The 14,770-nt window shown below is 48.4% G+C and overlaps 1 protein-coding gene across 1 annotated transcript; it reads right to left on the bottom strand.

Annotated features, from left to right (window-relative positions):
* Positions 1 to 935: 935 nt before the first annotated feature.
* On the bottom strand, positions 936 to 13,443 carry ZBTB8A (zinc finger and BTB domain containing 8A). The gene is given in 6 exon segments (XM_048501859.1): positions 936 to 1,618; positions 3,527 to 3,696; positions 8,063 to 8,249; positions 8,252 to 8,290; positions 8,293 to 9,029; positions 12,905 to 13,443. Coding segments are annotated over 5 exon segments (1,446 nt in total). The 5' UTR covers positions 9,010 to 9,029; positions 12,905 to 13,443; the 3' UTR covers positions 936 to 1,285.
* Between the last annotated feature and the right edge of the window lie 1,327 nt (positions 13,444 to 14,770).

Genomic DNA, 14,770 nt, shown 5'->3' with positions numbered 1-14,770 from the left:
CTGTGCTGCACAACACATATTATTGCATGGGAGGAAAAAAAACCACACTTGCAAAAGCTTTAATAGAGTAACTTACAATGAAGTTGTTAACTTTATTTAGTGCTACTCCCCCAACATTGAAAAAGACTTGAGAAGAGATCCATTTAGGCTATATCAAAAGTCGTCATTGTCGCAGTTCAGCAATAAATTCTTCATACATGATTCCATCCTGGGATGGATTTTTTTCCTTATGTAATAAAATATTGATACCTGGGAGTAACTAAATTGAAAGGAAACACACAGCATGTCCATAAATGCATGCAAAATGAGACCAAGTCATAGAAAGCCTATATAATAGATGGTATGTTAACCATGGGCTGGCTGTATGGTCAAGACAAAAGGGAAGGACAACAGAAAAAGATGGGGACTGTGACAGATCTCAGCAGCATGCAGTGGCAGAAAAGTCTGACTGTAAAGCATTAAACCCTCATAGAGTCTGAGGACGTGAGTGGCAGTCTGGGAGTGGTAGAGTTAGGAAGGCAGTCAGAGCTTCTGACAGGAATGTAAGTTGAACTCTTGAGACCCAGAGCGACCAGAAGTGTATCATGTCTGTGAATAGACCAGTGGTGTTGGCAGAGTGACAGCACTGGTGGGGGTGGGGGAGGCTATACTTTAGCCATAGAAGAGGATTAGAAGAAGAGTTTGGATTTATATCTCACCTTTCTCTCTTGTGGCTCAAGGTGGCCTACAAGCTCCTTTTCCTTCCTCTCCTCACAACAGACATTTTGTGAGGTAGGTGGGGCTGAGAGAGTTCTGAATGAGCTGTGACTAGCCCAAGGTCACCCAGCAGGAACGCAGGAGTGGACAAACACATCTGGTTCACCAGCTAAGCCTCTGCCACTCAGGTGGAGGAGTGGGGAATCAAACCTGGTTCTCCAGATTAGAATCCACCTGCTCTTAACTAAACCACGCTGGCTCTCCCTACCACTTAGGGAGAGAAGAATTCCAAACACAGATTCTAAAAACAGAGCTAATTCCACCTTCTGGACAGAGTGGGTAGAACTGAGGGAACTGCCAACGCCACAGGTCCATTCAAAGACACTATACATGTTTGCTCACTCTGGATCTCAAGAGTTCAACTCCTCACATTCCTGTCAGAAGCTCTGACTGCCTTCCTAACTCCACCTACTCCCAACCTGTCACACACACACAGGCTCTATGAGGGATTAATACTTTACAGCCAGACTTTTCTGCTTCTGCACGCTGCTCAGTTCTGACATGTGGGCTTTCACCAGTTTATTCATAACTAGCTAGCTTTTGCTTTTATATCCTTTTCTTCTGCTTCATCGTCGCTGTCATCGACTTGCTGGATTACCAAGTCAGTTGACCCATCCTCAACAATCTCGATGTCCGACTTGTTGTCTTCCCCGTAATTCCAGCTGGATTCCTTGTCTTCTTCCAGTGGGAACTCGGGTGGTGGCTCTGTGTCCAGGTCAATGCGGATGCTGTCAATGCCTGCTTCAGACAGACATTCGTTGCAAAGTCTGTACCGTCTCGTTCCTTCCTGGACCACCTGCCCAGTCATTTCAGTCACATGACGCTTGCACTTTCGGCAGATGGGTTTGCAAGCTTGGTGGATCTGCAAAGATTGGAATGGTTATCCTTGACTATTGCTCAAAACAGAAAAGCAAAACACCTTTTTTCATGCCACAGCCATCTCAATATAAAGAGATAAGATCCTATGCCTAATAAAGGTAAGGATGATGATGATGAATATAAAGAGACTTAAAATTCCATGCAGCTTAGTTAAGTGAAAAGAAAAAGTGGCGTTTGAAAGAAGGAAGCCCCTTTTCTTAGGAAAACTGTTTTGAGAGAGACTCCCACAATGTCTTCATCATGCCCAAGGCTGACTTAAGTTCGGATACAAAAACAGGAACAGATACTAGACCTCAGAAGACAGTCTTGTACTGTAATTTATTTATTTTGATTTATATCCTGCCCTATCCCTGCAGGGTTCAGCATCTGTTCTATATATTGACATTGTGTTTTAAGTTGCAGTTGGTGTAGCGCAGTACCTAAGAGGATGAGGTTGGATAAACAGGGTCTGATTCAAATTTAATCTCTGCCACAACATCTTTAGGTCAGGGGTGTGCAAATTTCCAGCCCAAGGGCTCCAATTGGGATGCCATCAGTTTCTCCAAACCTTGTTGCTCTTAATGGCATTCAGCCCTGAAACAATCGAACAGTTTTTTTGCGGAGCATCACCCTACTAGACAACGTTCTGGACAAGCATTCTGAAGCTTGGACTAAAGGATCCTAAGGGCTGGATATGGCTCATGGGTTACAGTTTGCTCACCTCTGTTCTTGGTAGCCTTAGGCCCCTTCTGCATATGCTGAACAATGCATTTTCAATCCACTTTCAATGCACTTTGCAGCTGTGCGGAATAGCCAGGCTGTGCGGAATAGTCAAATCCACTTGCAAACAATTGTGAAAGTGGATTGAAAGTGCATTATTCTGCATGTGCGGAAAAGGTTTTAGACAAGTCACTCTCAGCCTCATCGCCCTGCATTTGCAATACGGGGATATATTAATGCTAGCGTACTTTACAGGGTGGTTGTAAGGCCTGTATCAAGATGTGCATGAGTTATATAGAAAGGGCCACAGCGAATGTATACCAATTAAAAACACACACGTAACAATTAAAATAAACATCTCATTAGCATAAAACTCAGTGGCACCCTAACATATACAAAAATGGGGAGCTAATAGACAAGAAGGAAAGGAACAACTAAACTACTAATCAACCAAAAGAAAAGAGGAGAGTGAAAAGGGATGGGGGAAGGAAAAGGGGGAAGAGGGAAAGTGGGGAGGGAGGCCAGGAATGATAAAATCATTCCTGTCCTCAGTCATAGGCCTGGTGGTACAACTCTGTCCTACAGATTCTGCAAAATTGCATCAGGTCTCACAGGACCTGGGTCTCATTTCACAAAGAGTTCCACCAGGCCAGGTTTGATTTTAGCATAATCTACTAAAAGATGGGGATTTTTAATGATGTTTTTAGCTACTGTTTTTAAAGGTTTTTATGGTGGTTTTTAATGTTTATGTTTTAATGTTTTTAGGATTGTATGGTTTAATGGGGCTTTTAACCACATTATGTAAGCCGCCCTAGGACTTTGGTGTAAAGTAGGGTATAAATTGAATAAAATAAATAAATAAACCTGTCATTACACAGCAAAATTAAATGGTAAGCTCTGCTCATTTCACATTTTTGCTTGTAGTTAGTTCTCCTGCTGAATTCAAAGGGCTTAATTTGGGCTGGACCATGCCCACGTTTTATTAACTTTTACCATTTATTTGAACTTTAGCTCAAAGCCCTTTGAAAAAAAGGCTACTCGGAGAAGCTGATCTGCCTAGAAGCTTCCTGGCAACATCAAGTTAGTTTCCTGCAAACAGACTGAAGCCACTGTGAATGCTTCTAAATGTCACACTTGGGTTATTCAGGGAGAAGAGGGCTGTGGTTGACACAGCGGGCTTGAAAATACATACTGTCCGGAAGTGACTGCTCAAGTGGTCCAGCCTGCTAAACCGTTTTCCACACGCTTCGCAAGGGTAAGGCCGTTCTCCTGTGTGGCAACGAAGGTGGCGCTTCAGGTCTGCTTTCCGTTTCACCACATGAGTACAGAAGGGGCACTTGAATCTCATCCTGGGCAGATCATCTGTTTCAGAAAAAGCAATTCTGTTAAAATGTGGCCGAACTGCAACTTATATGGATATAAACACTGACTGAAGAGGCCTGTGTACCCAATGCTTTAAAATGAATTATGCAGAGAAAACAAACATGCAAATGTTTATTCTGCATAATTCTGCTTCTACTATTGTGGCAAGCTGCAAAAAAACACGGACACAGATGCCTTGCCTCAGGACCCCCTGGCGAGCCGCCTACGTGGGGCTTTCAAGCTGCTCTGCAGCCTTATAGTAGACTGATTTGTTGACAAGGGGCAGCTACATTTGCAGCCGGTATGATTACATTCTGGGCTTGCATAATGCAGTTGTGGAATGCAATCAGTTCTATGATCAAGACGTCACAAGCTCATCACAAGTGTGTGCCTCTACCATGAGTTTCTGGCATTTCTGAGGCTGCAGGGCAGGGAGAGGGCTGTTTCCTTTTGCGCTGGCTTTGCAAAAGCGGCCTGAGAGACCCAATCTGTTAGGGCCAGCATCTTCTACAAAAGCCTCACCAAAAATAAAACAAGATCCAGAAACTTTCCCTCCTTGCTAAGTCTTTTGGCACCACATGGGGATATGGTAGGGTTGCCAACTCCAAGTTGGGAAAGCCCTGGAAATGTGGGTTTAGAGTTAGGGGAGGGTGTGACCTCAGGGAAGAATAATGCCACAGAAACCACCCCTCCCCCCCAAAGCGCCTGTTCTCTTCAGGGCACTGTTCTCTGTCATCTGGAGATCAGTTATAGTTCCAGGAGGTCACCAGGCTCCACCTGGAGATTGGCAACCCTAAGATAGGTGCAGGATTCTACCACCTCCTGCAGGGCTATGGAGAAGGCCAAAGAATGGAGTGGGTCCTCACGTAGTTTCCCTTTTTCTCAGTGCCACCAGAGGCACTACTGGAATGCAGCAATAACTCAGGGCTAAATCACATGTTACAACGTCCTTGTATCCTCCTCATGTCTGCCATGGGTCCTGTCAATGGATGTGCTCTGGCAGTTCCATGCTTGGAATTGAATTCTCATGCAAGTACAGGCATGATTTGGAACAGGAGGGAGCTCAAGCCTTCCCTCCCATATAGTTATTTCAACCCGAAAGGCCTTGGGAGCCGCTACTTTCCACAGAGGAAACAAATACTGTACTGGGGAAAACATTGTTTTGAACAGTAAATCGGAACTCATATTCCGTTCTGTATAAATACTGAACAATTTTGTATTGGGAAATCTCTTGCACTGATGGGCTGCAACTTCATCCAAATAGCAGCTTTCTGGAGCTATTTCAGGCTGGAAACATGGGGCAGTTCTGGCAACCAGCAGTACCTTTCGGGGTGGGGGGTGGGGGTGGGGAGAGAAACATATAATTCAGCACTGCTCCACTGTCACTTCTGATGCAAACTCAGCAGTAAGGTCATCACATTAGGGTAATGCTCTAGGATTCTCTGAAACTCTATCATTATACTCAGGTGGGAGATCTGGCAACCCTAGGCAAGGGTAAAACTTATGCCTCCCACTTTCTATGCTCCCCACCTGAACTGGGCCAGAGTTTACTTAAGGATTAAGTTCCAAGCACAGAACTCCCAGAGCACATTTGTTGACAGGTCCTGTGGCAGAAATTTAGGGGCCTTTGTTACATGTGAAGTAGCCCTCATACTTCTGCTTCCTGAAAAAACCTCATGCAAAAGGAAACAACAGAACCCAACGCCACTTTCCAGTTGTTTGTTATGGCACAGACAACTGGGAGAAGAAGAGACCAGGGGCAACAAACACAAATAAAGGCTAAATAGGCCATTAAGCGGCTTCATGCATTCAAACAGCTTTGTCAGCTGGAATAGTGGCAGCCATATAGCTGAGGTGGCCAGGCCACATTCTCTTGGGGCAGGGACATAGCCAGACTTCAAGCCCTGGAGTACATCTCTGGCAAACAGGCCTGTGCCTCATGTTGTAGTTGAGTTACATCTTCGAGCACTTTCTCCTTATGCTTCACCAACCACTGGCCAGACTAGGTCAAACTCATCATAGGCCCATGGTGGCGAACCTTTGGCACTCCAGATGTTATGGACTACAATTCCCATCACCCCCTTCCAGCATGGCCAATTGGCCATGGGAATTGTAGTCCATAACATCTGGAGTGCCAAAGGTTCGCCACCACTGTATAGGCCATGATGAAGCAGGGTAAAATTGCTTGGGCATCAGTTGAAACAGCAGTAACTGCTTGCAGTTCAGAAGTAAGTCAGACCTGGCTGTTGGGTCAGCAGGGTAAGAAAGGGGGAATCACAAAACAGGCATGGGTCACAGTGCCTGCATTCCCCACCAATTTGCCATTATGTACCAGGATCCAACATGTATGAAGTCATTTCCTGTGGTCCCAGACCAAAGGGGGTGGAGGTTAAAAAGCACCCAACTCCACCTCCTTTCCCCTAGCTCAGGGATCTGCAACCTGCGGCTCTCCAGATGTTCATGAACTACAATTCCCATCAGCCCCTGCCAGCATGGCCAATTGGCCATGCTGGCAGGGGCTGATGGGAATTGTAGTTCATGAACATCTGGAGAGCCACAGGTTGCAGATCCCTGCCCTAGCTCTAATCCTTTCTAAGATGGGAGCTGGTTGCCTCTCTTCAATTTCTTCCCTCAAGCCTTTAAAAAGTTCTAGCCATGCTGGATAGATTCCCTCTATCCAGAAACTCTACGTGAGCATGCCCATGCAAGACCAATAGTGGCTTTATATTGACCTCCTCATCCACTCCTCTTACCTACCCAAAGTGTGGAGCCACCAGAAAAAGACAGCTTGACTCTTAAAGGGTCAGCTACCACTGATCAGCTGGCTTGTTGTGTGGCTGTTTGCTGTATGTCTTTGTGACCCCACTGGACCTGGTGGGTGCTACCTTTCTTTCCCAAGAAGTGCTCTGAAAGATTTGCTTGTATTCAAGGTTTTCACTGATTAATTAAGGCATTTTAATTGATGCTGTCCCCCTCCAACAGAAGACCAACTGTTCCTAAATCAGTTTTGTAATAAATCTGTTCTGTTTAATTGCAACAACCATGTAGACTTTTAAATAATATGAGTGACACATTGAAGATAGTACTGCAAATTCATATGCTAATAAAATATTTCTAGAGGGAGCAAGAAACACAAGTGGATTCTGAAGACACTCCATTAATTGTGTTCTTCAACAGTGGAATATATCGGTTTTCAAAAATCTTCCCTTTTTAATTTGTACAAGAAGGAGCTCGCAACTCATCTCCTGCAATAACTGCAGCTTCTTCACGAGCCAGTGGCAACAAGAAAACTGGGAAAATGGCTTCCAACATAATATGATTTTTTGGAATGGGGTGCACAAAATTGAGGATATGAATTCAAATTCTGTCTGTGTTAGGACTCAGGGATTATTTACTTAGCTGATCTAGAAAACGTATATGCTGTCCTCCCAGAGACTCTTTGGGGCTTTCTGCACTGACAGAGTTGAACTGGTTTCTATCTAGGTTCGCCTCAGTGAATCCCCACTGCCACCGAGCTCAACATTGTTTTGTCTCAGTCCCCCCCCCCCCCCCCCCCCAGAACTGCAACATCCTTGTCGCAGTTATAAACTACACTTTTCTGCCGGAACAAGGTCGATACCACTTCGAAGCTTCGAAGAGTCATGGTGGGCAGAAAGTGCATGTAACTGTAAACTGTAAACTGTAAAAAAAAAAAAAGAACACTTATGTTTCCCACCGTAACACAAGCTCCAATCACGATCGAGGAGCGAAACAGGCACCAAGATGATCCCTCGCCCCACTTAGCTTGGTTCCAGGGGGCCCAACTCCAGTTGCTCTGGGGACAGCCTGGAATCACCCTCCACTGAAGGGAACCGAATCGACCTTAGCTCCCTTCTGTAGTGGGGAAAGCCCCTTTAATTCGTCTCCAGAGACCATACATGCTCACACTGATGAAGAAAGGATTGATTTAAAATATGTGTCCCATTTCCCCCAGAAGATTTATAAATTATCCACTCCACACACATGCATATAAATGCTAAAAAAATGCATTAGGGTAAATCTCAGGGAAAAGATCCTGGAAGGACTTGTTGCAAATCAAACCCTCATACTGTGTTGCTCACCAGGATCCCAAAAGAGGATTTTCTGGATGTGCAGCAGTTTGCTGTGAGAAGGTGGGGAATGCTCCACTTCACCTGGTCTTTCTATAAGCATTTATCCACAATCCAAACCATTGGAACCACACAACTTTATATTGCGCCCAGCCGAATTAGTCCACATAATACTTAGGCTATGCAAGCGGCCTCAGACATTATTGGCAATTATTTTTAAATAATACAATAATCAACCGTCAATGAATAACACATCTGCATTAAAGGTCTATCCTTACCATCGGCCCAGCTCCCCATCAATCCCAATACTGAATGCATGCTAGGATACTGCTCATCCCCCTTGGGTGATTTCAACTTGCCAGAAGAATGGGGGGATTCATGCTCTTGCTGCGACATGGCCAAGCCTCTCGGAAGTGTGTCAGATCCCTGACTGTACTGATAGCCACTGTGACCAGAATCCCCTTTCCTGAATCAATCTGGACATCATCTCTTCCTCGAGGTAGATCCCCGATGGCTCATGCGAGACTCCTGAAAACCTCCTCCGGTCTTCCAGTTTGCTCTTCCAATCTGCAGGCTGCGACAATCCTATGTGCCGGCTACTTTTCTTCATGGAATCTTGCCATTGCTCCTGCTTGGACAGCTGTTGGGCATTCCTTTGAGTGGACGGGTAATAGGTGAAATTGCTCCATGAATTCCCACTGACTATACAAGTCCCTTGATCTGGGCTTAAGTGCGCATGGGGTGGGCTGCTCTCCACCTTCCAGCTCGCCCCGTACAGGCACAAATGTTCCACACCATTCGAGTTCACTTCCTTGTCCGAGAGGCTGAAATATCTATCCTTTTCCTTCTCGCTGATGTCCAAGGAGGATTTAATGAACGTCTTACAAACATTAATAACGTCAGTCATCTGCAGGTAGCTGGCAGCTGACATGACCTCGATCACATTTTGCCCGGTAAGGGAGAGTTTGCCTGAATACACAAAATCCAGGATAACCGAAAATGTTTCAGGGGAGAAGGCCTGGAAGGTGGCTGTGGTGGCCTGGCTGGCTTCCTTCGAGCACTGGGAAAGGAGCATTTTGAAGTAGCCACTGCTGGCAAAGAGCACATTCCGGTGGGCTTTGAAGACTTTCCCCTCGACCAAAATGCTGCAGTCGCAAAACAGGTCCTGCCTGCGCTGCTCGTTTAACTGCTGCAGGAGGTGAAACTGGTGAGAAGAAATCTCCATGCTCAAACTGGGATAAGGTCCTTTGGAAAAAGAGAATAAATTGTCTCCATTTTCTATGTACAAATGCCAACATTTTTTTATAATGAAAAAGCTGTTACTGTTAAAAATGTCTATTTAAAAGAGACATGATGGCTGCAATCCTAACATTCTCTTAGAAGTGCTACTGAATCGGTCTTACCTGCGAGTAAACTTACCTAGGATTGATCCTGGTTGCAATTTTAAACATGTCAGTAAAGAAGGAAGGGCCACACATGGCATGAAGTCACTTGAAGTATCTCCCAGTTTTATGGGGTCTCTGTTTATAATTTTCATGCTCCCGGGGAGTGGGGATGGGGCAGATTTTAAATTAGATTCCAGCAGCAACTATTGGAAATGTTGCTTAACCTTTTTCCTGCAGATACTTCCCCCCCCCCCCCCGATCAATAACCCTTTCTCCCCAACTGAAAAGACATATGGCCCTACTATCTTTGCTCCTGCTCAGGGGAAAACAGGTATTTCTGTGGGAACCCTTATGGGAAAAACAGGCCACAGGGCAGGAGTTAATAAGTAAATATCACCACCCCAATTGTGGTTCCGTTAAAATTTTGAGCCTCCACCCAGTTAAGTCAAATTAAAAAAACAAAGAGAGAAAGAGAGAGAGAGTCGCTTCAAGTGTCTCCTACACTATGCCTCTTTTGGTCTCGAATCTCCTTGAAATTCATGAGATGTATTTTGGAGTGAGCTGAATCTGGCATGCAGAAAGGCAGACATTACTGGGCACTGGTTTAACACCCAGTGGCTTTGTGCACTCACAGCTAATAAAATACTTGGTCCCCACTTCATGACTGGGGTGTGCAAAGGGACCCCAGAAAGTGCTGCTACTTCTGCCACAGGACAGCACAGCATTGCTAGAAGAAAGGAAGCAATTCAGCATATTGGTGGACCGAGAGCTGAATCTGAGAGCTGAACTGAATACCACGGCCAGTCAGGTCAGACAGTCGGGACTGAGCCCGGGGAACAGAAAGTTTGTGCTGTTAGTATCATGAAGATGCAGATTTCTGGCTGCTTCCACAAGGTGACAAATTTCCATGCGGCTCTTATTGCTCTAGAAAACACAGAGGCATTCACAGTGGCAAGTTGACAGACAGAAATTTTTCTCTCTTTCTCACAATACTAGAACCAGGGGGTATAAATTGAAAATGCTGGGGGGAAGAATTAGGACTAATAAAAGGAAACACTTCTTCACGCAACGTGTGATTGGTGTTTGGAATATGCTGCCACAGGAGGTGGTGATGGCCACTCACCTGGATAGCTTTAAAAGGGGCTTGGACAGATTTATGGAGGAGAAGTCGATTTATGGCTACCAATCTTGATCCTCTTTGATCTGAGATTGCAAATGCCTTAACAGTCCAGGTGCTTGGGAGCAACAGCCGCAGAAGGCCATTGCTTTCACATCCTGCACGTGAGCTCCCAAAGGCACCTGGTGGGCCACTGTGAGTAGCAGAGAGCTGGACTAGATGGACTCTGGTCTGATCCAGCTGGCTTGTTCTTATGTTCTTAAGTTGGCAACAGAGTTTCTACAAGGCAGTTTCCTCCTCCCTTTCGTTGGCTCTCCATGACCACCATTCCCCACACTAAGCCACTGGAGGGCTTTTTAAAATAATTGGCTGTTGTAGGTTTTCTGGGCTGTGGGGCCATGGTCCAATAGGTGCTGTGTGGTTTCCGGGCTGCATGGCCGTGTTCTAGCAGCATTCTCTCCTGACGTTTCGCCTGCATCTGTGGCTGGCATCTTCAGAGGATCCTCTGAAGATGCCAGCCACAGATGTAGGCGAAACGTCAGGAGAGAATGCTGCTAGAACACGGCCATACAGCCCGGAAACCACACAGCACCCAAGTGATTCCGGCCGTGAAAGCCTTCGACAATACATGGTCCAATAGTTTATTCCTCCTAACATTTTGCCTGCATCTGTGGCTGTCATCTTCAGGGACATGTCACGGTAAGATGTGTTTCTCTCCATGGCACATGGCACGTGAAATGCTTCTGAAGATGCAGGCAAAAGCTACCAGACCACGGCCACACAGCCAGGAAAACCCACACAGCCACCTGATTCCGGCCATCAAAGCCTTTGACAATAAATTAGCAACTGCTAGATGGCAGCTGTAACATTTGTTTTTCCATTATCTATTTGCGATCTGAATTTCCAGTTTTCATTTTAAAGAAGTAAGTCTCTAGTCCTTTTAACTGGCAACAAAAAGGGCTAGAATCTTATTTTTTAAAAGTGAAAGTGGGGAATTCAGAGGATCTAGTAAATTGCCATAATGTCAAGGTGCTACAGTACCCCCACAATTACTGATCAAAAACAAACATGGAAAACAGCCTTCTAGTGGTACAGGAGTGGGGGGGGGGGGGATGGTAGCTGGGCAGTGGGACTGATGCAACGAAAACTGTGCCAATGTGGAAGGACCTTGGAAAATGAGCACCGTCCCATTCACCAGGTGTGCAAAGGGGACTTGACTACAATTTCTCTAAAAGAGCGTATCAAACCATGATTGGGAAAGATTGCATGAAAGCATGACAAAACCTGGAAAGTGGATGATTGGAGGCAACACTTGAGGATGCTTCAAAAAGAGTTTTCTCTGGTTTGGTTGCCAAACCAGAGCATAATAACCTCAGTGTGGAAGCAACCACAGACTACTAACAATCAGCCAACTTAAAACCCTGTCACTGTAAACTCAGCCGATTTAAATGCCATGGTTTTTGAGGCTGTGAAATGAATTACCAATTTTCACAAATTGGGGAGCAGAGGGGGCCAGGAATGCACCCCTAGATCTGAGTCATGGATATAGGTAAATAACAGCTGGTTCACAGGTAATCTGAAACTGCAGGGTTTTTCCCCTCCCCAACATCAAATTCTTCTCTGAGGACCCAACCTCTGCCAAGTTCTACCCATGACAGCAGAGGCAGAGTAACTTTTCCACCATCGCCCAACTGTCACATGAAAATTAATCATCACATGGTTATAGGAAAAAGTCCCCAATTCAGATCTGTCCCTGGTTCCCGCCGCCCTGTCTAAACTAATCTGACCCGTGTTAGCGATTCACACGACACATCTCAATTTGGGAATGGCAAGCCAGGCTGGCTGTCAGAGAGGCACAATGGCTGACCATGGCTCCGATCCCTGGCTGGTCCCGACAGGATCCCTGCCTCGGAGAGGCCAAAGGAAGGCTCCGGACCCGGGCCCCTGACGGATGGCACCGTGCCCTGTCGGAGGCCCGAGCAGCAAGGCGAACTTGCTGCCTGGCCCACCTCTCTAAGGGCCGAGCGGCGGCCGAGGCGCGGGCGTCCCCCGGGGCGGATTCCGACGGCCCGTCTCCGCCCCCTTCCAAGATGCGCCAGAGAGCCCACACAGCAGCCCCACCAGGCGGAGCCGTCCAGGTGGCCGTCCGGAGGCGCGACGTTGCGGGGCTGCAGCTCGGCCTCGGCGGACCGGCCGCATTGGCAGGGGGCGCCCTCCCTCCCTCCTCGCTGGCATTGCACGCTCAGCCGGCAGCAGCCAAGGACGCCCGACGGCGCCTGGCTCGCCCGCCCAGTCACCGGGGACGGCTCCGGTCGCCTGGCCTCCGGAGGGCGCCGGTGCCGCAGTGCCCGCCCGCGCCCGTCTTCTCCCCCCTCCGCCCTTTGTGCCAGCTCTGCCTTTCGTGCCCGCCCGCTCCTTGTCGTCGCTGCCAGCCCAAGGCAGCCGATGGCGCCCGGCGAGGCTGGCTCGGCGGCCCGTGCGGGCGGTGTCCGACGCCGACGCCGCCCGGGAGGCACAGCACGGGCGAGCGGGCGGGCGGGCCAAGGCGAGCAGAGGCGCCCCCTGGCTCCCTCTCCGCGCTGCCGGAGGACCCGCTCGGCTGGCCGCCGTCGCCTTACCGCTGCCTTGGAGAGGGGCGCGCCGGGCTGCAGCGGCGAGGCTGGTGCGAAGCGTGGCCGGGCTCCGGCGGCGCCCCGAAGCCGGCGGAGAAACAAAAGGGAGTTGCTGACGTGGGCGCTGGAGAGAGCCGCCCGAGGGCCGGGGACACAATTAAAGGGGCAACGCAGCAGCCAGCGCGGCGGCAGGAGCCAGCCTGGCAGGCAGCGAGCGAGCCAGGAGGAGGCAGAGTCAGAGGGAGGGAAGGAGGGAGAGCCCCCCGGGCGCCTGCCCGCCCGCCGGCCCCCTCCCCCTCACGCCCGGCGCACGGCCGGAGGGGCCTCGCTCGCAGCTCTGCGCACGCCCACTGGCCCGCCGCGGGGGCCCCAAGAGCACTGCTCCAGGCCGCCCCCTCGCCTCCCGGGCCTGATGCAGCCACCGTGCAGCAGGCTCCGGCCCCGAGAATGGCCACTCGCTCGTGGGAAGTGGGCTGTCGTTGCCCGTTGCACGGGCGTCAGCCCTCTTCCCACGAGACGCTGCGCCAGCGCAAAGGCCCGAGCGGAAGGGCGTGCGCCTGCCCCGCCGGGATCGCCTTGAACTCGGGCTTGGAAGCGACGACGGCGGTGCTTCGAGGGCGTTAAGAGCCGAGGAGGCGCCCCGAGGGATCCCACCGATGGCCCAATCCAGGGCAGCGTTCTGTTTCACAGAGTGGCCGCCCAGCTGCGCCCAGCGCACAAAGAAAGACCTGCCACGACAGGAGTGCTGCACTGCGAACTGCCTGGGGGGCTGCTCCTCTTGCCTTAGGTTTGCCACGCAATGGGTTGCCCCCCCCCCCCCCCGCATGCGTGCAATGCAATATAAAATTAGGTTTTTGTGGGTTTTCGGGGTTGTATGGTAGTGTTCCAGTAGCATTTTCTCCTTACGTTTCGCCTGCATCTGTGGCTGCCATCAGGGGAAAATGCTCCTGGAACACGGTCATACAACCTGGAAAACCCACAACAACCTAGTGATTCCAGCTGTGAAAGCCTTTTACAATACAATTCAAAATTTCCACCTAGGGCCTGCTAATACCTCTGCCCAATGTCACCTCCTCCCGTTGGCATTCAGAGGTTCACTAAGTTGGCATGAAGGGTTTAGCACCCAGTTTTCAGGAATTCAGATTCCTGGAGAGGAGGGTTTTGGGTGGCATGTCATTTAAATGGGGCATAAGAGCAGCAGAGAGGACAGAGACCCAATTGGAGCAGTCACACGCTCAGTCTAGTCTACATAACAGGGCTGTTGTGACTCTAAAATAAAGAAGAGAATATTGTAAGGCACTTTGAGTTCCCAAATCAAGTAAAATATATAGGTTTGTTTTTAAATTATCTTGTTCCTTCCCAATAATACCTGGAACATGAAGTTTGCTTGCAGAAGATGCAGAACCAGAGGTAGCCATTCATGCTAGGTGTGGAAGCGGGGGCTTTCCAAAGACAGGAACATATTTTTCCCTATGGAGTGGTGTCCCTAAGGAAGCTGACAATTTTGCCCTCTGTAATGGCTATATGGGCCCAGCATAAACAGAGACCTGCATTTGCTGGCCTGAAACATGATAAAATGAAAATTCCCTGGAGAGGCATGCAAATTATTGGGAAAACAGAAATACCCTGCTTCCTCACTCCATAAGGCCCCTTTCCTCACATGTAGAATAATGTACTTTCAATCCACTTTTGATGCACTTTGCAGCTGGATTTTACTGTGCAGAATAGCAAAATCCACTTGCAAATAATGGTGAAAGTGGATTGAAAGTGCATTATTCTGCATGTGAGGAAGGGAAGCCAACTTTTCCTCCATTGCAGCTCTGGGACTGGAAGTCATTTGGCGTAAGTGTTAATGGTCAGCAGTACATTTCT

This window comes from Sphaerodactylus townsendi, linkage group LG06, assembly GCF_021028975.2.
Source record: "Sphaerodactylus townsendi isolate TG3544 linkage group LG06, MPM_Stown_v2.3, whole genome shotgun sequence".
Lineage (NCBI taxonomy): Eukaryota > Metazoa > Chordata > Lepidosauria > Squamata > Sphaerodactylidae > Sphaerodactylus > Sphaerodactylus townsendi.
The sequence above is the reverse complement of the archived record's forward strand: the minus strand, read 5'-3'. Positions and strand labels throughout refer to the sequence as shown.